Raw genomic sequence first — 25,101 nt, forward strand, 5'->3', positions numbered from 1 at the left:
GCAGTGGGACCTGAAGTTCCAGTGGGCGCAGCATCAGGGGCAGTAGTGACAGTTGCAGAACTCCTGGGATGGGGTAGCCATCTTGGAGAGGTGGAGATGAGAGGACTCTGAGCTCTGGTGGAATCCGAACTCCACATCAACTTACTGGAGCTCCGAGCTATTCGTTTGGCATTGAAAACCTTTCTTCTTTCAATAAAGGGAAAGCTGGTTCAAGTGTTCATGGACAACACTATTGCATGTGGTACTGCAACAAACAAGGCAGGTTGGGGTCTTGGACCCATTGTCAGGACGTTCTGCTTCTCTGGACTTGGCTGGAACTTCAGGGCATATCCCTGGTGGTTCAACACCTAGCAGGTTCTCTGAATGCCAGGGTGGACAAACTCAGCTGTCGATGCCTAGCGGATCACGAATGGCATCTCCTTTCGGAGGTGGCGCAAAGGTCTCTTTCAATGGTGGAGAGAGCCTTGGTTAGAGCTGTTGGCCTATACCGAGAACACACAATGTCAACAGTTTTGCGCACTGGAGTTTCCAAGGTGGCTTTCGCTCAGAGACACTTTTCATCTAGAGTGGAGCTCAGGCCTTTTTTCTGTTTTTCTGCCCATTCCACTACTGCCCAGAGTGCTCAAAAAGATCAGGAGCGACTGGGCTCAAGTCAGTCTTGTGGCTCCGGACTGGGCATGGAGAGTCTATTAACCCTATCTTCTCCAATTGAGTATCTCCCCTTTGGGAGAAACTCCTGTAGCAGCAACAGGGGAGGGTCTGCCATCCGAACCTGTCAACTTTACGCCTTCTTACGTGGAGATTGATCGGTGGCAGTTGATAGCATTCGACCTTCCTCCCGAAGTCTCTAATGTTATTTTGGCAGGCAGGCGTCCCTCTACCAAGACCGCGTATGTCTGTTGGTGGAACAAATTTGTAAAATATTTTTGCAGAAAGATCTATTAATCCTCCTTCTGCTTCCCTCTCTCAGGTCTTACTCTTTATTCAGACCGTTGCCTAGCAGGGCTCTCATCTGGGCGCTCTCAAAGGGTACCTTTCGACCCTGTCTGCCTATTTGCAGCTGCCAGACCAACCCTCTCTATTTAAAGCCCCTATTGTAAATAGATTTCTCAAGGGGCTTGTAGATATGTTTAAACCTGCCACTTTCATCATGCCTCAATGTGGCCTTAAATTGGTTCTCACATTCTTGAGGTGTGCTCCATTTGAACCCTTGTTCAACTGCCCCCTCCGGCTGCTTGCCATCAAAACAGCTTTTTTAGTTGCAATAACATCTACCAGTCGGGTGAGCCAATTACCGGGTCTGTCATGTAAGCCTTTTTACCTGACCATCTTTCCTGACATGTTAGTGCTTTGCATTAGGGCCTTTTTCTTACCGAAAGTGGTAACACCATTCCACATTGGGCAATCTGTCATCCTGCCAACTTTCTATGCTCCTCCACATCCCTCTAAAGAAGAGGAGCGACTCCACAATCTGGACCCCAAAAGAGCATTGTCGTTCTACCTTGACTGCACAAGAGGTCCAGGTGGATGATCAACTCTACGTGGGGAATGGGGGAGTGAAGAAGGGTTTTGTTTTGTGTATCAAAGCTTGTTACTCCTTAGCTAAAAAGGAACCTCCTGTAGGGCTGAGGGCCCATTCCACTCGGGCCACAGCGGCGACCACTGCCCTGGGCCGGGGAGTCCCCTTGCAGGACATCTGTCAGGCAGCAACGTGAGCCTCGCTGCACACATTTGCCAAACACTATTGCCTGGACAGCCAAGTCCAGAGAGACGGCTTCTTTGGCCGTTCTGTTCTCCAGGACTTTCTTGTGTGATCTTGGTTCGCAGGCCCACCACCGGGGTTGATATTGCTGGGGTATCTATTCTAAGGTGAGGAATCTAACTAACGTGTTTCTTTCAGATGAACAAGTTACTTACCTTCGGTAACAATATATGTGTAAGAAACATTAGTTAGTTAGATTCCTCACAGACCCACCCATCCTCCCCGTTCTGCAAACCGATATCTAGGGTTGAGGTCATCCCTTTCAGGGCCCTAGAATTTTTTGGCACCAGTGTCGGTCTCTTGCATGGCTCTGCGTTCCTGGCGCGGAAAGCTATGTACAAGAACTGACGTCACCGCGCGAGGGCGGCGTCTAAGTACTCCAACGTCATTCCGGCGCACTACGCTGACGACAGACGCGGAGCCGCAGACGGCGCCTAGCGACGCGCAAGTGTATTGCTGACAAAAAATCTTTACGGATTCAGCCTGACGCCTGGGGATATTCTAAGGTGAGGAATCTAACTAACTAATGTTTCTTTCAGATATATCGTTACCGAAGGTAAGTAACTTGTTCATCTCTACCATCAGGTGCAGACTATGTGTGACTAACCTCCAATATGCGTGCACCCTTGGGCACTCCCAAGCTAAGTGATAAAGATTGCCACCAGGGGCACTACAGTGATTGCAATTGTCAGCATCTCGCAACCCATACCTATAGAGCTGTGCTGGAGTGTAATACAGTTGATGTAAATATTTAAAATGCCCCAATCGTAGGTTCCCATTCGCTGTCAACTGTCCAGTCAGGTGGCAACATTTAAACCACTCCTCTTCAGAAAGCGGATCAGGGAGCGTGTCAATCCCTTTAGCCAAACCAGTCATACCAGTTGCAACCACATCCATGTGCGATGCTTGATACAGTCTCGTAACTACCCGGACTCTGGATGTGGCAGTGTATATAAGTTGCAATGCTTCAAGTGCCTGTAGTTCTACAGGGAATTGTGGATAAAGCACACGCATGGCGGAGCGCAGCCTAGTATAGATGAACAGCTGCATGGCGGTGGCATTACCCCCGGCAATTATAGTTTCTGACGTTATAAATTGACCCCCAGGAAAAGCATCCGCCATTGTTATCAGAGCCATGTCATGAAACGTCCTTAGTGTACCAGTTTCTCCCGTAACAGAAGTTCTGAATGGTGTAATAATGGCATGCCGGGAGCATACAAAGGCAGTTTCTGTGCTCACCTACCCAACCCTGGATGTAGTTTGTACAATGTCAAATTCCCCTCTCTCAAATACCCTGTGCTTGTTGACTATCATGGCTTTATAGGGTGTACCGCGCCTGCCTCCACCGCTACATGGGGAATATTAGCTGGGTCCTGCTGCCAATAATAGGCGTAATGGGCCTGCACGCACAGGTAATAGAGATGAAAGTCTGGTGCAGTGAACCCCCCTTGGTCGTAAGGAAGCGTAAGTGTTTCCCATTTCAGTCGAGGTTTTTTACCTTCCCATGCTAACATGATCAAGAGGGAGCCTATCGAAAAGTGTTGTGTTAAATGTACCGGGATATTTAAAAATAAATACAGAAATCGTGGAAGGATTACCATCTTCATTAGCGCTATACGATCTGCGAAGGACAAGGGTAACTTAATCCAGCGGTTCACTTGCCCCTCAAGACGCGTGATAGCAGTGCCATAGTTTGATTGTACGACTGTGGAGCCATATTCCTAAGTATTTCACAGTGTCAGTGCACCATGTTAAGGGATAATCCAGATCGATTTGGTGTGTGTTGTCCGTGAGGGGCAGTATGACCGATTTGGACCAATTGATTCCCAGTCCAGAGAACCATTCAAAGCGGATAAATTCCCTAATGAGTTGTGCCAGGTGCGTAGTGGGGTCCCGAACATACAACACCATGTCGTCAGCATACATGGAAACGGCCAAGGGGCGTTGAAAAAAACGTAGTGCTGCCTGTGCATAGCTTTGCCTCAAAATACAAGCCAGTGGTTCTAGTATGAGTGCAAATAGCAAGGGCGACAACGGACACCCCTGCCGTGAGCCGCGCTGAATACTAAAAGTCTCCAATAGTTTACCAATAACTCTTACACGCGCTATTGGGTTAGTATAAAGCAGTTTGATCCAGCTGGTAAAAATAAATGCCACACCCATGCGGTGCAGAATTGCAAACATATATGACCAGGAGATAGAATCAAAGGCTTTTGCAGCATCTAAGAGCACTGCAACCCCTGGCAGGGTGGGCTCAAGCACATGCAATACAGCAAAGAGTGTTCTTAAATTATGAGATGTAGAACGGGTTGGGACGAACCCGAATTGATCAGGGAGGACCATAACGGGAAGGAGTAACTTCAATCTGGTTGCCAATACCTTCGCTAACATTTTAACATCCGTATTTATTAATGATAAGGGGCGATAAGAATTGCAGCTATCCGGCGGTTTATCAGGTTTTAATAGTGTGACCACAAGCGCCTCGCGTAAGGTCGGCGGAAGCACTGAGTCTCGTATACTTCTTCATATAACTTGAGGAGGCAAGGAGCTAGCATATCTATATACTCTTTATAGAATTCTGCTGGCAACCCATCGGTACCAGCCGATTTCCCGTTAGGTAGCGCGACAATAGCTTCCCGTATTTCGTCTAGGGTAAGAGGATGCATTAAGAACTCTTGCTGTCCTTGCAAGAGCCACACCAGCGCAACATCGTCCAGAAGGGATGGTATTGCTTGTGTAATTATTCAAGGGTAAGGAAACTGCGGCTAGATGTATTTATCAAATGAACAAGTTACTTCCATTCACTAACACCTTATCTGGTAGAGACATGATCTAGCTTCAGATTTCTTACCGACCTACCCATCCTCCCCACATGGCGGACAAATTCTTAGGGTGAGGGCTGTTCTTTTTCAGGGCCTTATTTGTTCAGAAACACACCAGTGTCAGTACACTTCATAGCTCTGCGCTCCTGGCATGGAAAGTCGGGAAAAGTAACTAACATCAGCGCACTGAGGTGGCGCCTATATAGTTGACGCGGATGTCACAACGGCAGAGACGACGCTGATGAGGTCAGTGGACCTGACTGATGCCACCTACCGGTGTGCAAGGGTATTGCTCAAAGAAAAATCTTTTGGATCCAGTCTGACGCTTGGAAAATTCACAGGTAAGTAATCTGCGGCTAGATCACGTCTCTACCAGATATAAATATTTTAATATACCATTACAATGAGAGCCACGTGGTATCACACATATACAAGATACTTAACCTGATGGCAGACAGGAAGCTGCCTTTATGAAAGTGCAAGGGATAAAGAAATGGGGATAACCTCAGTCTTGGACCAATAGAGAGCTAACAATTTTGCAAGTTCAGCAGGTGGTAGGGAAACACTCTTCGAGATGAACAAGTTACTTACCTTCAGTAACGTCTTATCTGATAGAGACTTCTAGCTGCAGATTCCTTACCTTAGAATATTTCACAGGCGTCAGACTGGATCCAGAAATTTTCGAGCAGTACCCCTGCATACCGGTAGGTAGTTTTATTTGGCTCAAGTCATTGCTGTCATCCGCGCTGGATATGATATGCATAGTGCCTATGTAGGCACCACCCTGGCACCCTAAGGTTAGTTCTTTTTTTTTCTGTGCCAATCAGCTCAGATCCGTAGAGGGCTATCCCCGGCTTTTTTTTAGATTTCATCTCCTGGTGTGCTAGAGACGTCTCCTAAGAAGCCCACAGGCTTCAAACCATGTAGTGCCTGTCACAGGCATATGTCTGTAAAACCCACATCTGGTTTGCCTCTGGTGCTTGGAGCGCGACCATGACTCCAAGACCTGGGAGGATTGCCGCACCATGAATCCCATGGCGTTTAAAGAACGGTCCCTCAAGCTCCTCACTGCCCGACGCCGGATGACCCCACAACGCTCTTGATCCCTGTCACAGAGAAGGCCCTGGACTGCTTGCGCAGCCGTTCCCAATTGTCGTCATCTTGATCCCAGTCGTCGTGTAAGTTTCATATAGAAAAGAAGTCTACGAAGCAGAAGCTGTAAGGTCGACACTCTAGGCCTTGCTATGAGGTTGTGGCGGGGTAGCAGTGACAGTCGGAAACCAGACTAGAGTGGTGTAACGAGGGCTTTATTTTTGAGAACACTTTCTTTTGACAAGCTGTCAGTCTGAAGCTAGCAAAGGAGGAAGAGTCCGGTTTGCTCCGTCTTGGGGATTCCAGAGTGAAAAAGATCGTATTCAATCGGCTGGATTTAAATTCGTCGTGTCCTCAGGATCTCGACGGTGTCCAGGATCCAAAGACCGAGGAACAATACGAGAGAAACAACAAAAAAAAAGAAAGAAAACCAAGGGTTAGGACGGTCGTCCAAGGCTGTATTTGAAGGGGCCGGGAGTGAGGGAAACCGAGTGCTCTGGTGTTTCTATTAATTCCGTAAGAGAATGTGCTCCAGTGCTCTGTGAAAAGGGGGGGGGGGGGGGGGGGGGGTGGAGGATTATACGATATTTACAAGCAAGAGTTACGCTGCTGCGGGTACGTGCTTTCACAGCGAGGGGGGGTTCCTTCTTCCCACCCAGCCCGCTACTCTGCCCCGTACCTGTTCAAGCCACGCTCCTCCCCTGGGAACGTGGCAGGGCGGCTCGAGGAATCGGTGGCCTCCTGGCTCGTCGGGTGTTTCTCCGGGAGTTCTCCCTTCGTGCGCGTCGTTCCCCTCTTCTGTCCGGGTCTCAGGTATCGCCTTTCTTCTCCACTCCGGTTCGCCTCTCTCCTCCAGGGAAACGCCGTCCGTCCCCTTCCGGGATTCTCCAATTTTTGAACTCCCCACAAATGTGACGTCGCGCAGGGGAGGGGCTTCGTCTTGCTGGAAAGCTGCGTTAAAGGAACTGCGTCCTGCTTCTGAAGCCCAGTCTTGCGGGGCATACGAGTACCACTCGTCCTTTAGGACGGGAACATCCGGCTGCTGTAAGGGGATACAAGGGGGCAAAGAAGCGTCTGTTGACCACCAGTTCGATGAAGACTATTGTGATTCGGGAATATCACCCGCCCCGTCACAGAGGTGTAACCTGTGCTTGGTTCGACTCTGTGGTTCCCATGCACCTCATATTTGGGTGGTCTGAACCCTCTGGAGCACCTTCAGTCCCCACGGATACCGAATCGGCCCCTACTTGGTTTCTGCTGCCCAGTTCGCCCATGGCAACAGTTGAGCCCTGTGGAACATATGCTGGAATTGAAGCAGCGCTGCCCACAAAACCGCAATGTTCTCTGGCTGTTGCTCCCGGCGCTGCTGACACCTTCGGCAACGCAGACCCCCATCGTTGTACCCGACTCCGACACGGGCCGGATGGCCATCTCCCGAATCTGGCTCCGACTGGCTCCATGCCTTCTGAATCAGTCAGTGCCTTTTTCTTTTGACAGGCCTGCAAAGGATGATGATTGTGAGTGGTCAGAGGACCCTTATGGTTACCTTTACCCCCTGGTTGATACAGAGGACAACTGGTACAAGGAACTGGTGGATGCCAGTAGTTTGAACACCTCATCAGATACTGGCCTTGTTTGTTCCTCTACTGTGGCTATGGAGGAGGGTGCCTCATTCGCAATGGTGGTATGGAGGGTAGCTAAGGTCCTCGATCTTCAGCTGCCCACATTGAAAGTCAAGATGAACGTCTTGACAGAGGTGCTTCAGCCGGGAGTCACCCCTTCTAAACCTTTGCTCCTTTTAAGTGAAGCTCTTACAGATGTCCTTCTTGGGTCCTAGTCCAAATCCTGTACAGGCGCTCTAATGCATAGGACAATTGCCCGCCACCATCATTGCCCTGCCCTGGGGACCCCAGTTTCCTCACCCAGCACCTCACCCCAAAAAGCTTGGTGGTCCAAGCCTCCACTTCTAAGATCAATACTTGGTACATTCCCTACCACTCCACTGGATAGGAAATACAAAAGGTTGGACCTTTGGTAAGACGATTTTCTCTTCCACCAGCCTAGCACTGTGGTCGGTGTACACCGCCTGCCTTTTGGGCCAATACCAACACACACTGAGGGATTTCATTATTCAAATGCTGCCCATGGTCTTGGAGGAGGCCCGAACCTTACTCTCTCAGGTAATTGCTTATGGGATTGATGCAGGAAAGTTCGCCATCAGATGTGTGCTCGACACGACTGACTCGCTGGGCAGAGTGATTTCATCGTCCTTGGCTATGGCTGAGAACCACTGGCATTTCGCTCGTGGCATGTGCTTTGATGGCTCTTGTCTCTTTGGTAAGAAGGCAGACTCGGCGCCGAAGCGCTTTAAGGATAGCAGAGCTACAGCCAGGTCCTTGGGCCAATCCATGGCCCCTTGCCAACCCCACCCATGGCGACGTTAGAGGCTACCAACTGTGTCCTTTCCTGCCCATACACCAAGGTCAATTTCTCAGCCCTTTTGTGGCTGTTAACGAGGTTTCCACAAATCACGTGGGTCGCCCAGCCAGTGGTCAGGTCAATCCACTGCCCCCACTGGGAGCTGCAGCTTCCGAACCCCTTTACTTTACCCATATACCAGCTTGGGGACCCAGTAGTTGGCAGGATCTGCCATCCCCTGCCCCACTGGAAGTCAACAACATTTGACAAGTGGGTTTTGCAAATCATCCAAAACAGCTACTCAATCACTTTCCTGGAACCCCCTCCACCCATACTACCCACTTACGAGTGTTTGACAGAGGACCATCTCTCCTTGCCATGTCAAGAAGTATTGGCTTTTTTGGATAAAGGAGCCATTAAGAAGGTGCCAGCGTCAGAAGTAGGTTTTGGTTGCTACTCCCGCTACTTTCTGGTACCCAAAAAGGATGGAGGCCTTTGTCCTATTCTAGACCTGTACCTTCTCAACGTCTTCCTGAATAATGAAGTTTAAAATACTCACCTAATCTCAGGCCCTTTCTGCCCCAGACTCTGGAGGCTGGATAGTGGCATTGGACTTGCAGGACGCATATTTCCACATCCCTGTCCTGCCGGCCCACATGTGCGACCTGCAGATCCTGGTGGGCCGAGAGAACTTCCAGTTTACTGTGATTCTCCTTTGACCTCACCAGCACCCTTCGGGTGTTCACAAAAGTGATTGTGTTGGTTGCAGCACATCTGCGCAGATCAGAGGTTCCAGTCTTCCCCCTACCCCGATGATTTGCTATTGAATGCGTACTTGCCCCAGGCAGGCCGTTTGAGGTAATTTTATTATATCTTGAGGGACCTGGTTCGCACTATCTATAGTTCTCCCTGAAACATGGTTGAGCCTATCCTGGTTTTAGGGACCAGGATGAGACCCGATAATGAAGCATGCCACTACTAGAGTGATGAGGGTCTAACAAAAAGAACAAACCTTCCTCTAAAGAAAGGGTGACTTCCAGAGTACAAAATACCTCGTCCCTCTTCAGGCAGGGGATACTTTTTTGTGTTGTGTTAATTCTACTAGGGATAGTGTGTACTCCTTCCTACATCTCAAGAGTCTCTCTTCCCTTCCCCAAAGTATATTCTTTTTCCTCCTCAAGGTTTTAGTTGATTTGACCCTTTCATGTAGGCCAACCCATCACTTGCAAACCTTCTTTGCTCTGCCTCAGCCTTCTAAAGAGGAGAGACTTCACCTACTGGACCGAAAAAGAATGTTGTCTTCCTACATTGATTGCACAATAGATTTCCAGCTAGATGATTAACTCTTTGTAGGCTATATTAGAGCTTAGAAAGGGAAGGCAGTACAGGATCAAACCATCTCATGATGGTTAGTGCTCTTCATAAAAATCTGCTACACACTAGCCAAAAAGAAACCCCCTGAGTGCTTGCTTGCACCTTCTACCAGAGCCACGGCTGTGACCATTGTGTTAGTTTGCAAAGGCCCTGTCCAGGGCATCTGTCAGGCAGGAATGTGGGCATCCTTGCACATGTTTCTCAAGCACTTCTGCCTGGATGGTCAAGTCTGTCATGACGGGCACTTTGCCCGTTTGGTCCTACAGTACTTTTTGGTCTAATCTGTACGCAGATCCACCTCCAGAGAGGTATTGCTTGGGTAAGTATTCTAAAGTAAGTCTCTGTCATATGAAGAAGTTACTTACCTTCGGTAACGCCTTGTCTGACAGAGAGACTCTAGATGCAGATTCCTTACCGACTTTTCCATCTTTCCCGCTCTGCGAACTGAGTAAATGGGGTCACCCTTCTGAAGGCCTTAGTAACGCACATAAGTATGTCAGCATTCTTCGTATCTCTGCACTTATAGTGTGGAAAGTTGCATAAAGACTCTGACGTCAGCGTGCTGGGGTGGCGCCTATATAGGCATGGTGCAATTCCATTCAGCGCAGATGACACAGAGCCAAACAACCACACCTGCTGCAGGTGTACTGCTCAAAATTTTCCCGATCCAGTCTGACGCCTTGGGAATATTCTTAGGTAAGGAACCTGCAGCTACATAGTCTCTACCAGATAATGCGTTACTGAAGGTAAGTAACTTGTTCTTTCGAACAGAAACCCCTAATCCTAAGGAGTGACTCTTTGGAGATCCAAATCGTATTGGACAGTTCGCATCTGTTATTAATTGTTTGATATTTTGTCAAGGAAGCTCTTATTTTAAGCAGTGGAACATGGCGCCTCCTTGCTTTATAAACAAAAATCTGCCTGTTTTAAGATGATTGCATAATGTGAAACCTGAGCATTTGTTTTGCATGTATGTAGGTTTTTCAGATCTGTTCACGTAACTCCTTAACAAGAGCTTACTCCATGAATTCTTTGTTTTTCATGCTTTGTCACTCTTGTTTTCAGTAACCAGATTCCCTCGGCCCATTTCACCTCTTCAAGATGTGGCCACAATCATTGGGAGCAGAGAACAGTTGGCAGTGTTGTTACAGCTCTATGATCACCAACTGGAACATGAAGGGACAACAGGCTGGGAAAGTTTGCTATGGGTTGTAAATCAGCTGTGAGTGTTTATTTTTTTTATTGTTTCTTCCTATGCTGTTGTAATGTCCTGTCCATGATTCTGATAATGGCTCATTACTGATGTTTACTGTGTTCTAAGCTAGTATACAAATTACACATTATGTTTTTTAAAGATAAGTGTTGGGTGAATCTGCCATGTTGGCATTGATAAATAGTGAGATCTGATAGAGACTACTAGCCGCAGATTCCTTAATGTAGAATTATCCCCAGGTGTGAGACTGGACCCGGAATACTTTCTTGCCCAGCATCTCTGTGCGCTGGGGGGCAGTACCACGCGACTCCGCCCCGACGTCCTCCGCGGACGTGACGTCAGCGAGGTCACATAAGGCCCCCTCCCCCCCAAGGCGCGCTGACATCAGTTTTCTTCTTTTCCGTGTGCAACGCGGATCTGGATCGTGTTCCTGGCCTGTTTTCAGGCCTTCTTTTTATGCTTTGCGTTTTCTTGAGAACAGTGTGCGAATGCCTTTGGGCTTCAAGACGTGCTCGTCTTGTGCGCGCCAGATGTCGGCGACTGACCCTCACCCCATCTGTATGTGGTGTTTGGGGGAACACCACGACTCCACGGACTGCAAAGCTTGTCAGCAGATGAAGCCGAAGTCCCGGCGGGAGCGCCGGATGAAACTCCTCTCGGCCCGCATGTCCAGGTCGGCGTCGGCACCGCGTCTGTCCTCTGCCGAAGGCTTCAAGAACCGCCGCTTCCGTCTCCGACATCGTTCCTCTCCAAAGCCACAAGGGCGTCGCTCACCTGTTGGTAAGTATCGCAGTTTGTCCCCGAGGCCCGGTCCCCGGCCTGTGGGGGGCATGGGTTCTCCCCGGGTTGTGCGACCCCGCTCGTTTCCACCCTACATGCCGTGTCCCGGCGCAGGGGCGACCAGAGCCCAGATGGAGGCCTATGCAGCGGCCTTGCAGGCCTTGTTGGCTCTTCCTTCTTCACCACTTCTTCCTGGGACGTCTGCGGATCCGTTGCCATGTGCGGGGACTTCTGCAGCGTTGCCGGCGGCTCCGGCGCCAACAGGTTTGGCTCCAGGTTCTGGAGATGTGGTGCCGTCGGGGTGCAGCCCTCCTGGGTTCCCTCCTTCGGACCACGGCGCCACTGCCTCACCGCAAACCCTTGCGGAAGGTTGGCGGGGCTCGAGACTCGTCCTCGAGTCCCCCTCGGTCCTCTGGGCAGGCGGCGGCCTTGTCCGAGGCCAAGCTGATGCCGCTCAGGCGCCGGCGGCTGCTGGCCATGGCGGCGCCGCAGGGGCTAGTTAGGGCCGGGGCGTGTCTCCGGGCCTCCCTTGTCTCTCCATGCAGGTGGCTGCCTCGTCGGAGGTCGAGTCGACGCCTTTTCTGCGCCGTTTCTTGGCCGCCCCGGCTCCGATCCCGCCCGTTCTCCCGCGGCGCACGTCGTGGCAGAGGTCGTTTCGGCATCCCCTTTGGCGCCGGTCGACATTGAGCTGACGCCGGTGGCAAACTCTATGGCGCCGTGCCTGCGTCGGGTCGTTGATTCGTCTTCGGATATCCCCTCTTTTCCAGAGGTTCGGCAACTGTTTGTTTCATCTTCTCCGGAGACGGGACGCCGCGTCGTGGCCTTTTCCCCGGCATCTTCTAAGGACGGCTCTTAGCCGTCCCCGCGTCCGCAGTCTTCCCCAGGTTCCCCACTCGTCGGTTACCTTCCCCCATTTCGGGCTCGGCCTATCCTTCCTCCAGTTGGGCTGGGGGGCGGCCGGCTTAGCTTGCAGCCGTCACCCCTAGAGGAATTGCTTTCCCCACCGCGATGCCCTACAGAGGCGAGTGCTGCCTTCGACTGGGCTGTCTCCACGGCTGCGGGAATCTTGTGCATGGGCGATCCAGCTGCCCATTTCCCCACGGACCATTTGCTGGAGGTTCTCCATCAGGGCTCTGGTGGTCGGGATCTGCTTCTTCCCTTGAAGGCTTCGCTCCATAATTCTCTCTTGGGGGGCCTGGGGGCATCCAGCCACAGGGGACCCAGTGCCCCAGCTGCTTCTGCACTGCCACCATCCTGTTCCGCATGATTCTGTCTGCCTTTCCTTCCATCCTTCTACCAGGGGCCCCCTTTAACAGATTGCCTTTCCCTCCTTGCCGTCAGTGTTGTCTCCCCCGTCACGGGAGGCCCGGTGGTTAGATTCCTGAGGGCGCAACATCTTTGCCTCCTCCAGTGCTGCCTTGCGGGCGCTTAACACGCTCTGTGTGTTGGCCAGGGCCACTTCTTGCTTGTGGGATTTGGCGGAGTCCCTTCTGTCTTCCGCTTCTCAGGAGGGTGCCTGCGCTGATCTGCGGCACCATGTGTTGGATGGCCGTGAGCTGGCGGCGGTCATTCTTCGCTCGGCTCTGGACGTTTCTGAGATGCTCGGACGCACCATGGCTTCTTCAGTGGCCCTTTGTCGCCATGCTTGGCTGAGGGATAGTGTTTTCCCTGAGAACGTTAGAGAACGGCTGGTTGACTTTCCCTTCGATGGCACTCTTTTGTTCCACGCCCCTGCGGATTCTGCCATTCAGAGGTTCCTTGCGTGGCTTCGTCCTCTTCCCCCCCCCCCCCTCAGTGACCTGGATGTCGGTCTGTGTTCTGGGAGGTGTTCTCCCGTTGTTTCCTGGGGCCTAGTGTCGAGTAGCCCCGGTTGTGTGTTCTTTGTGGTTGGTGTGCCTTTAGGGTCCTTTCATTGGCCCTTTGGTGCTGTTTGCTGCTGGTCCAGCCCTTTTTTGGCTTGTGATTTTGGCTGTTGGTAAGCCTGTGTAGGCCCTGAGATTAGGCCTTCTGTGTCTTCTTATTGGCTGATTGGCAAGCCATCTGCGGTTTTCTCCACAGGTTTTCCTGTTTGTCCTCTGCTGCGGAATTTTTCCTAAGAAGTGTTCCCGTATTTCTTGGGACTTAACATACCCTTTGTGGGGTAATGATAGCTATTACATAGCTCTGTCATGTCCTGGGGAGGTGGTGTCGCCCTTCGGGCTCCTTGCTCTCCGTGGCGTCACGGTATGTCGCATGTGCGATCTTCTTGCTGATTGGTTTGAAGCAGCTTGCTTTGCGCCAGGTCCGCCCTTCCCCTGGTTCGCTATGTCGCTAGCCCAGTCTTGCCTGCTGTCTGCGGCATCGTGTTGTAGCGGTTCTGCACTTCTGTCCGGTGTTTCGGCTTGGTCCTCTGTCTGGTGTTCCAGGGGGACTGGCTTTCCCTGGCTTCTTTGTTCTTGTGGACGGCTTGGTCCGTCCTCCGTCTCTCTTTCTTTTCTGCCTGATTCCACTTCTTTCGTGGTCAGTGTGTGTGTTTCGGGGCCAGCCCCTTCCTGTGTACTTGCCCTTCCTGGCCTCTGCCTTCGGCTGGCGTCTGGCTTGTCCTGGGTGCACCGTTCCGTGGTGTTGCCTGCTGTTGGCTGTGCATGCCCGTGCAGACCTGTTTGTTCTAATCCACCGTTGTGGCCTTTGATGTATTCCCTTGTGCCCCTGCCTCTGGTTCTGCAAGGGCTTTGCGCAACTGTGCCTTTCTTCTTCTGTCTGCGCTTTTGGCAATGAAGCTGTTCCTGCCTTGTCCGCTGCTTGCGGCTGAGGTGTGTTCAGCTATTTTCTGTCTCTGTGTATGTTTTTCTTACGGTGGGCCCTGCCTCCAGTTCTACCTCTTCTCCCTGGGGTTTGAGGTGGTCCTTGTGTTCCTTGGGGCTTTTCGGGCACTGTCTGCCTCTGCTGGGTGTTGGGCAGTTCTCCCTTGGTTGGGCTTAGGATATCCTGGCCTTTCCCTTCTTTTTCCTGTGACATGTCCCCAGCTGGGGCCCTGTGTCTCTCCTGGTGGGGAGGCTCTCTCGCAGGCCCTCCTCCCTTCTGGGTATGACTAGGGTATCTATTCTACGTTAAGGAATCTGCGGCTAGTATCCTCTATCAGATGTACAAGTTACTTACCTTCGGTAACGGTGTATCTGGTAGAGACGATTCTAGCCGCAGATTCCTTCACGACCCGCCTTTCCTCCCCGTTCTGCTTGGGTTTCTGCAGTCGCCTCCCTCTGGGTTGCTTGTCTTCTGTGAGTGTCCTCTTCGTTTTCTTCCGGTCCGGCATCCCTCCAGCTGGTTTCTCTCCAGCGTGAGGGCCTACTTTTACTCTTTCCCTCTGTTGTTAGAGTTTCTGATCCCCACCTGGTCTTCTTCGTTGGGGGTTCTTTTACCTGTCCTTCAGGGGTTATGGCTCTCCTTGGCAGTGTGGTCTGCGGATCGCTTACCTGTCCTTTGATCTCCTACTCTTTTCAGGAGGCAGGGCCATCCTTGGCAGTGTAGTCTGGGGATGGATTGCTGTTGCTCCTCTGTTCCAGGCTTATGGCCCTTCCCTTTGTGGTTGTGGTTGCAGTCTCTCTCTCTCTTTCTGTCACGGCGCTTTCACATGCTTGTACCTCCAGGGTGGCTCTCGCCTTGGCTTGCACAGTGGTTCCACGGAGTGATGCTTTGCGCTTTCCTTGCTATGGCTTCCCTGCTCTGGCCTTCTGGTGCTTTACTGCCACCTGCCCCTTTTGCCTTGACTTGCACAGTTGTTCCTCGGAGTGGTGCTCTGTTCTTTTCCTGCTCTGGCCTGCTGTTGTCGCTTTCTGGTGCCTTGGGGCCACCTGGTGATGTTTCTTAAGATTTGTTTCTCTCTATTTTGTTTCTCTGTTTTTTTCGCACACTGTTCCCATGTTCTCCTAAGTTTTGTTGTGATGGCTCCGCGTTGTGGCATGGAAAAAGTTTTCCGAAGCAAACTGACGTCAGCGCGCCTGGGTGGGGCTTATGTCACCTCGCTGACGTCACGCCCGTGGAGGGCGTCGGGGTGGTGTCGTGTGGTACCACCCCCCCAGCACGCAGAGATGCTGGGCAAGAAAGTTTTACGGGTCCAGTCTCACGCCTGGGGATAATTCTACGTTAAGGAATCTGCGGCTAGAATCGTCTCTACCAGATACACCGTTACCGAACTCCAAATAGCTGTGCCTACTTGTACGATCCCTAAACCTAGAGATATTACTTTTTTATCGATGCTTACTTATAATTATTTTTTTCTTTCTTTTTATAGCTGGCCATTTATGCTATTAAACTGATAATAGCGAGGGAAAAGCATATTGGCTTTTTTTCTTTTTTTCCCCCAAATAGAAGAAAGTGGTGAGAGGAAACTATTTGTTACTCCTTTCACCCCTACCTCATCCCAGAGAGCTCTACTTCAGCAGTTGACAGGCTATTTTTTTTAACTTCACGCTGTTAGAATTCATGAAACTTGGCCCTACCCATTTTGTTTCTAATATTGACTATTATTGGTTAGATTAATTAAATGGTTACTAAATTGGTGCTGTTGTTTAATCACAGCCATGTTCTATGAAATTATTTATTTTTGGCAACAAAAGCTAAAGGGACTTGCGTGATTTGTGTAACTATGCATTTGTGACAGTTGCTCTGTGCAAGTATTCCTAGTGTAGGGGTACTGAAAAATCAGATTTCACTTCACATGTAAGAAAACTTTAAGAGCTTCTTTATTACATTAATCTGGCAGTTATCAACCCACGAAAGCCTAAGAAGCTGCTGCCTCCAAATCATTGCAATGAGAGACCATTTTGGGCCCTCATCAGAAAAGACTGCGACAACTGTGCAAGGAACATCGATTGCATATTTCTTGGCAGCCTCAGAAAGTCTTGGCATTGGAATCCTCAATGTGCAGGAAAGCCTAAACCGTTAGTGATTGCCATCAAGATCAATGGCAAAGCATATGACTTAAATCATTGATAAGTAGACATAATCTTGTTTGATGTCTATTAAGGAAATCAGGACTTCACTATCAAGGCATACAATTTCAAACCAGTCAGTGTCGAGGGACAATTACTATAGAAGATGAGTTGGTCTTCTCATCCACAGCTCATAAATAAGATGCATCTCCATTCAGTCCTTCCTGCATATATGTTGACAAAAGTGGACATCCTGTTTGAAATTCCTTGAATTAGATGTGTTAGTTTTGAGATGTACAGCAGAGGACTCCTTCAAGATATCTTGCTATTAGTCCTGGGACTCCTTGAGCCGACAGTTGGCAAGTTGTTAATGCCATCTGTGTCAAATGCTGCAATACCTTAATTGATTAAAAACTTTATACAAACAGTGCAAGATCCAGCGTTTGTTATAATTTTAGCAGTCGCGAATCACTACTTTACTCTAAACCACTGTAAAATTGAAAGCTTCCAGACATCACTAATAGCATTGGCATGTTAATCAGCGAAAACATTTTCTTGGAAGAACTGATGCTTTGAAAGCTTACAGTTGTGTCCATTGTGGAAGAACATAATTAAAAAAATGTTATTCCCTCAAACACGTAAATGTCAGGTCTTAGTGACAAATGATATCGGTCCCACATGGACTCGTATCTGCTAAAACTCAGTCCTGATTGGGATGAACAGTAGGATGAATATGTATTACTCATTATGTGGAGAGATGAGATCTAACTGCAGAGGTAGGACCGACCTTACTAGCCTATAAAAAATAATATCTCAATCAGAGCAGTCGAATTGTAGAATTAGCAAACAAATGTACTAAGTACATCACTGAAAATCATCAGCTGGATATTGATGATCATGTTCTCAACCATGTTTTTCATCACCCAGGAAAGCCTCACATAGATCTCTCTTATTAGCAGGTGACTAGCTCCAAAGTGAACATACTGTAGAAGAAATGCCCAAGATATTTATTTATACTCTTCCACTAGTCCATATTGTTCTGAAAGCAGTTATCAGGTAGAAACAGCTTAAGAAGAGGACTATGTTAATTGCCCAGGGGTGACGTCACCAGTATTGCTTCATAGAGATACATCACCAATAAAAGTATCCACACAAGAGATTGCCTTACAAAGCTCCAGCCAAGGGTATATGATTGAATCCTTGACACAAAATACCATATCCTGATTTGATCAATTGTGGCATATCTGGTGTGTATTCATGCCCAGGAAACTCATGTAATGCAGTCCCTGGAGTTGACCTTTGTCATTGTGAGGCTTAAAAGCTCTTCACCAGAATGCCCAACTCTACTGGACACATGGTTTCATTCAAAGTTGATGTATTTTCAACACTAGTTGCTACAAGTCCCCATCTATGGCCCAGGACACACTGGTAGTTGGCAGTAGCTGATTCATTGTCATACATTAAAGTCTCTTGCATCATTTTTGTTTGTTTGATCTGTTTTATTATTATTATTATTTTTAAACAATAGAAGAGAGTTATACAGACTACACATAATTCCAAATATTGCATGCGTTTACATTACAGAAACATAATGGATACCCACAACCTCATCTTCTTAGTAGCTGTGAATGAACAAACATATTAGCTTCAGGTCTAGCTTGAATTGCATTTCAACAGAGTGGTAGAGGGCATGTCATTTGAGATTCTGCTATAGTCTACTTGGCAAGTGTACAACCATGCAAACAGATGTTGTGCATGAGCATATCTACGTGTGTCTGTGTTACACCATTGATAGCCACAGATCCCTTTATCATAGAACTTATGAACTAATAGAACATTGGGGGGGGGGGGGGGGGTAAGGTGGGCCTGACCAGTAACCAGGACAAATGACTGTTTCTTTCGTGATGCCTTGACCTCTTAGTGACCCCAGGATCCACTTTTCTGCCCTGCTATGTATATGGTGTTTTCATATATTGGCTGTCTATAGGGGTCTTCGCAATTATTAGCTGGATTCGACTTGTCCTATTTTTATGTGGTCATCGGCATCTCCCGGGGATAGGGCAGTCTGGAGTGTCACTAGTATTGTGTTCCATTGGGACGAGATCGGGTATTTACGTAATCCCAAAACGCCTTCCCTGTGCCGCGCTGCCCCCACAGCTTCAGCCCAGTTCAATATTGAGCGAGACCATGCTTGTAATGTTGAGGGATCTGCTGCTTTCCAACGCTTGGTAATAAGTCGTTTGGCCACAACCAATTGAAGTCTCTTGCATCATGTTCGTCAGTTTGGGGAGGTTCCCCTCACCCCCTCCCTGGTAAATCTCTTAACTGATAAATCTCTTAACCATGAAGGGGAGCTCTTGATTTGATCCCACCCCCCACCCCCGATTCGAGTAAATTGTGGTTTAACTGGCCATAGATTGCTATTCGAAATATCTACACAAAAGAAGAGTACAAAAGCATGGTCCCTGCTTTGTAACAGAAATATGTAATGTGCTCAGAATGATAAGCTGTAGGATCGCAAAAGCCTTTGATTGGCAACGGCCTGTCTGGAATTAAGATATTTTCCAGATGAGTATTATGACATGTTACCCATCTACAAGGATTCTAAGAGACAATGTGTGTTATTGGAAGCCAGGATTCAGTATGACTGGACCATTCAACAAGGTGAATGCAATTGAATTTGGCTAGGTCCCTTTAAATGTTTAAGTGCTTCCCTCCGTAGTAGTGACTATTTGACCTGGCACCATTCATCTGTTCCCATTAAGTGATTTCTGTACGCTCGTACCTATAAAATTAAACGACTAGGGCAAGATTCAGTTACTACCCGGGCCTGTAGGACTGAGAAATAAATCATGCAGCTACTTGTATCTCAAGGCCAGCAGGAAGACTATCCAGTGTACAGATAACCATCCCTAACCTACAGTATGCTTCAAGACACAACTCAAGCCTTTGTCTGAAGACCTGTGACGAAGAACCACTTGAGATCAAAATGCTGCTGCGAGTTTCGTCCAAAGACGCATCTCCGTGAGAAGTTGAATGACCTTCTGTGGCTTTCTGTGGTTTTCTGTGGCTTTCTTATGTCTCTCTGATTGCCAGCCCTGCTATAGAGAAGCGGCACCGTTGCATGTTCAACTGCAAGTTGAGTGAGGGAAACTGTGAATAGTCACCAAGGCAAACCAGTAAAATTTGGTGGCCTTGGAGATTGGTCATCTCTACACTTATTCTCTCCTATTTTCTTTATTTCTCCCTGGCTGCAGTGTCTGTGGAACTTCTTACAGTTTCCCAATTACCAACCAGCTGCAATTTCTCAGGCCTGCCTTCCAGGCTGACCACGCTTCCATGGTGTTTAGCTCAAATTATTTTGGTTCCTTCTAGGTGTGCATTCATGTTCCTCACCTGGCCCTCAAGGGACTGTATCTTACGCACTGCTTTCGTCCACAGCTGATTGTTCCTCCTCAGTGCTTAATTTGCGCAGGTAGTTTCCAGGGCTCAGCACCAACACTTAATTGCTGGCAGTGGCTCTTAATTGCCAGAACCTTCACTGATGACAGCTGAGACATGGTGCCGCTATTTGTACAATTTAAAGATGAGCAGAAAAACAGTTGTTTGCTAATTCAGTATACATTAAAAACAACTAATTCCTGCCACCCAAGCCAATCTAATCTTAAACCTTTGGCGGCTCCGAACAGTCTGAATTGTCAGACTTGTAGCAGTGTGATGGTTAGTAGTTGTGTTAGTACAGTGGCAATGTGTGGTGCAGACTGCGGTGGCCTACTGATGAGGGCCCCGGAACTTTTTCTTTTACAAATTAAACACTGTAACTCCCACATCTTTTCCACTTCCTTCAAGGCTCCTCTAATGGTGCTCATCTCTTTCATTTCACTGTGCGGGAAACTGATAACATGAAGCAATGTTTTTTTCCCCTGGTGTAGATGTTTTGTCCGCGCTGGTAGAGTGGTTATGCTTTCCTTGCCACCCATTGATGTTGCTTTAGAGAGCCCAGTGAAATCCTTCTTGTTCTTCTGTTTGGTCACCATGATCACAAGCAAGATTAACCCTCACAATCGTATTATCCACTCAAGCATTTAGTTTAACTCTCTGGCTGTCTCTTACAAAACGAGCTACAGCACTCTTGAGCCGTCAGTACCTCTGTGTCCCAACCCACTAGCTTGTCGCACATACCTCCCTCCTCCTCCCCCTTCCATCTCCCTCACTACCCTGGACCCCTTTGCCATTGATCACAAGGACCAGATACACCCAATGGCTTCTGCACTTCCCTCCTGTTTGGTTCTCTGTTTATCACCACCCACATCCACCTTTATAGTCATAAAGCTAAACAAGAATTATCCAGTTTACCATTCTCCAACCAAGGACATGTAAGATTGCGAGATCGACTCAGAAGTTTAAGAGTGATTGCGCAGATCAGACAATTAGTAAGGGACTAGGCGGCATACATTTTCTTGACATAAATATGTAATAGTAGCAGGGCAGTGCATTCTCAATGTCTAAACTACATCATGTTCCGTTAATAAAGCAGTAGTATTTGACTTCTGTACACGATGAAACTCGAAGCCTGAATGAGATACTGGCATTACCGTGAGCTTCAAGTAGCATTGGGTTTGTTAGGTTCTAGAGACTTTTTAAAAGGGTTATTATATTGTCCCTAAGGTCCTTAGGCTTTGGAGACCTCGGCTGATACGATCACAACGCAAAATATTATACCTTAAACTAGAATTATTAAACTTCATTGCCCCGCTCCTGATTTTCTCTAGTAGAGCAGTTTAAATTGTCGAACCTCTAACTGAACCACATTGGGGAGCTATGTGATAGTGGTGGGACTGTTAAAGGGATTGGTCACCTGCTAAATATGTATGCCCCTAATGTAAGCAACAAAACTTTCTTTCCTGAAATTGGGAGGATAATAGCCCCTTACATGAACTGCAGACTAATATGGGCTGAGGGTTTTAACTGTACCCTGAAGTAGAGAATGAAGAAGGATATGTGTAGTAGGCACTGTTAAGGGGTACTTAGCTGCGTTATCTGAAAGAGACTATTAGTTATCGATTCCTTACCTTAGAATTACCCCCAGGTGTCATACTGTATCAGGAGAATGTTTCTTCAGCAGTACCCCTGGGCGTCGGTAGGTGGCATCAGTCGACTCCGCGTTCGCCGTTGGTGTCGTTATCACCGGAATAACGTCGCAGTATCTACTTAGACGTCGCCCCTGCGCGCTGACGTCAGTTCTTTCTTTTTCTGCACCAGCCCACGCAGATCCAGAGAGAGCGGTACGTCTAGTCACTTTTTGATTGTCTTTTTTCAACTTTTGTCGACATCTTTTTTGAGTCGTTCGACTCCTGGTGCACAGGGATGTCACATCGGCGGACCAGCATCAAGTCTTGTGGCTCCTGCCACAAGCTGATGTCTGTGACAGACCCTCATCTAGTGTGCCTCTGGTGTCTGGAAGGCGACCATGACCAGAAGTCGTGCTCCGACTGCCGGGCCATGGCCCAGAAGTCTTTGCGGGAGCGGCCCCGAAAGCTTCGTGAGGCCCGGCAGCTGGCATCATCACTACTTCTCGTCAAAGTCTTAGTCTTTGGGTAAGGCGAAGCACAAAAAAAGGCAAAGAAGCCCTGTCGCTCTTTGCGTTCTCACTGTCCATCGGCCGACGAGACGTGGGATGCAACAGGTAGTTGCCTGGCTCTGCCCGTGGAGCCTGCTGGGTCGGCCGGAGCTTCCCTCCCTTCCCAGGAGCCGGAGCGACCTCTGCCCAACTTCGTAGTTTTTATGAAGTCCACCCTATGCGTGGCCCGGGACATGGGATCCAGCGTCGTAGGTCTAGGGACCAGCGGGTGGGCCAGTCAACCAGCACCCCTTCTGCAGAAGCCTCCAAACTCTACTAGTCTGACTTTTCAGGGCCACCAGTTACCAGTGGGCGGCAGGATTTGCCATCACCTCCCCCACTGGCTCAACATCACATCGGACAGGTGGGTTTTGCAGATAGACCGAATGGGCTACTCCCTGCCCTTCGAGAATACCCTCCCTCCATGCCACCTGCCTTCCATCGCATGTTGGAGGACCACTTGGCCCTTCTCCATCAGGAAGTTACGGCTCTCTTGGCCAAGGGATCCATCGAGCGACTCCCTGTGCCAGAAGTAGGTCGTGGTTGTTTTTTATTTCCACTACTTCCTTGTACCCAAGAAGGACAAAGGCCTGTGTCCTATCTTGGACCTCAGGAACGTCAATCGCTTCCTCCGGAAGAAAAAGTTCAAGATGTTGACTCTGGCTCAGGTCTTGGCTGCCCTCGACCCTGGAGACTGGATGGTAGAGTTGGACTTGTAGGACGCATATTTTCATATCCCCGTCCTGCCGGCCCACTGGCGTTACCTGCAGTTCACGGTAGGCCGCAAGCATTTTCAATTTGCCGTGCTCCCCTTCGGCCTTACCAGCGCCCCTCGGGCGTTCACCAAAGTGATGGCGGTGGTCGCAGCTCATCTGCGCAGGTCAGGGGTGTCAGTCTTCCCCTACCTCGACGACTGGTTGTTTAAGGCGGGCTCGCCCCAGACAGTCGTCACCCACCTTCAGACTACGGCTGACCTCCTGCATTTGCTAGGGTTCTCCATCAATGTGCCGAAGTCGCACCTGAGTCCCTCTCGGAAGCTCCCCATCATCGGAGCGGTTCTGGATTTGACGCTGTTTTGGGTTTATCCTTCTGAGCAGCGGGTCCGGGATATTCAGGCTATAATTCCGATCTTTCAGACTCTATCCCGGGTTTCAGTCAGGATGACCCTCTGGCTCCTGGGCCTGATTGCATCCTGCTAGTGCAACATGCCAGATGGCATATGAGGGCTCTGCAGTGGGACCTGAAGTTCCAGTGGGCCCAGCATCAGGCCAACCTGTCCGATCATGTCCAGATCTCGGAGGGCACTGCGCGATAATTGCAGTGGTGGCTCACGAATGGCGATTGGGTCAATGGCAGATCCCTCTCCCTTCCCCAACCGTAGCACACAGTGGTGACGGATGCGAACCTCCTGGGATGGGGAGGCCACTTGGGAAAGGCGGAGATCAGAGGCCTCTGGTGGAGGCCCGGCTCCATATCAACCTTTTGGAGCTTCGGGCGAACTGTCTTGCACTGAAGGCATTCCTTCCCTCTGTCCAGGAAAGTGTGGTGCAGGTGTTCACGGACAACACCACCACCATGTGGTATTGCAACAAACAGGGCGGGGTTGGGCCCTGGACCCTATGTCAGGAGGCTCTGCGCCTCTGGACCTGGCTTGAACATCAAGGCATTACCTCAGTGGTTCAACACCTGGCAGGTTCTCTGAACGCCAGGGCAGACTAACTCAGCCGCCGGTGCTTGATGGATCACGAATGGCGTCTGAACTCAGATGTGGCGCACCATCTCTTTCAGCAGTGGGGAGAGCCTTGGTTAGATCTATTTGCCAACGAAGAGAACGCGCAATGTCATCAGTTCTGCGTGTTGGAATTTCCAAGGCGGCACTTTTCATTGCGAAAGGAGTCTGTTGTACGCCTTTCTGCCTGTACCACTTCTGCACAGAGTGCCGAAGAAGATTCGGCGCGACCGGGCACAAGTCATTCTTGTGGCTCCCGATTGGGCACGAAGATACTGGTATCCCGAACTACTTAGCATGGCGCTTGATCCCCCGATCCGACTGCCTCTTCGGGAGGATCTTCTGTTGCAGCAGCAGGGGATGGTCCTCCACCCGAACCTGTCCAGCCTCCACCTCCATGTGTGGAGATTGAGCGGCAGCTTTTGATCTTCTTCCCGAAGTCTGTGATGTCATTCTGGCTGCCAGGCATCCCTCCACTAAAACGTTATACGCCTGCAGATGGAACAAGTTTGTGGCATGGTGCCTAGCTAAGACTGTGGATCCCCTTTCTGCCCCTCTTTCCGAAGTCCTTCGGTTCCTTCTTTCTTTGGCCCAGTAGGGCTCTGCTCTGGGCACTGTCAAATGTTATCTTTCGGCCATCTCCACCTTTTTACGGCTTCCAGATCAGCCTTCTCTTTTTAAGTCCCCGGTTGTTAACCATTTCCTGAAAGGCATTAGGCAACACGTTTCCTCCCGTGCCGTTCATCATACCTCAATGGGATTTAAACCTTTTCTTGACATATCTGATGGGCGCTCCCTTCGAGCCCCTTCATACCTGTCCTTTGCGTCTTCTTACTCTCAATACGGCTTTCCTGGTAGCTATCACCTCTGCCAGAAGAGTGAGTGAGCTCCAGGCTCTTTTTTCTAAACCTCCTTTCCTTTCTGTTCATCCAGACAAGGTGGTTTTAAGGACCGGTCCTTCTTTCTTGCCAAAGGTTGTCACGCCCTTCCACATCGGGCAGGCCATCACTTTGCCTATCTTCTTTTCGCCTCTGCATCCTTTCAAAGAGGAAGAGAGGCTCCACCGTCTGGACCCAAAACGTGCGCTCTCGTTCTACCTGAAGCGCACACAACAGTTCCGGGTGGATGACCAGCTCTTTGTTGGCTACGTGGGCACCAAAAGAGGTCGGGCTGTGCACAAACGGACCTTCTCTCGGTGGGTCGTTCTCTGCATCAAGGCCTGTTACTCGTTGGCTAAGAAGGAGCCTCCTGTGGGGCTGCGTGCACATTCTACCAGGGCGACGGCAGCAACTACTGCCTTGGGACGGGGCATCCCCTTGCAGGACATTTGTCAGGCAGCTACGTGGGCCTCGCTGCACACGTTTACCAAGCATTACTGCCT

General features: G+C 49.5%; 1 protein-coding gene across 7 annotated transcripts in view; it reads left to right on the forward strand.

The window, feature by feature from the left end:
- Positions 1-25,101, forward strand: part of RELCH (RAB11 binding and LisH domain, coiled-coil and HEAT repeat containing) — a 760,620-nt gene that overhangs the window by 450,258 nt on the left and 285,261 nt on the right. For all 7 annotated transcript variants that reach the window (XM_085606887.1, XM_085606888.1, XM_085606890.1 and 4 more), the window contains one exon: positions 10,534-10,690. In XM_085606887.1, coding sequence (XP_085463013.1) covers positions 10,534-10,690 — 157 coding nt within the window. The remainder of the gene's footprint in view (positions 1-10,533; positions 10,691-25,101) is intronic.

The sequence above is a fragment of the Triturus cristatus genome, chromosome 5_2 (genome assembly GCF_964204655.1).
Source record: "Triturus cristatus chromosome 5_2, aTriCri1.1, whole genome shotgun sequence".
Taxonomy (NCBI): Eukaryota; Metazoa; Chordata; class Amphibia; order Caudata; family Salamandridae; genus Triturus; species Triturus cristatus.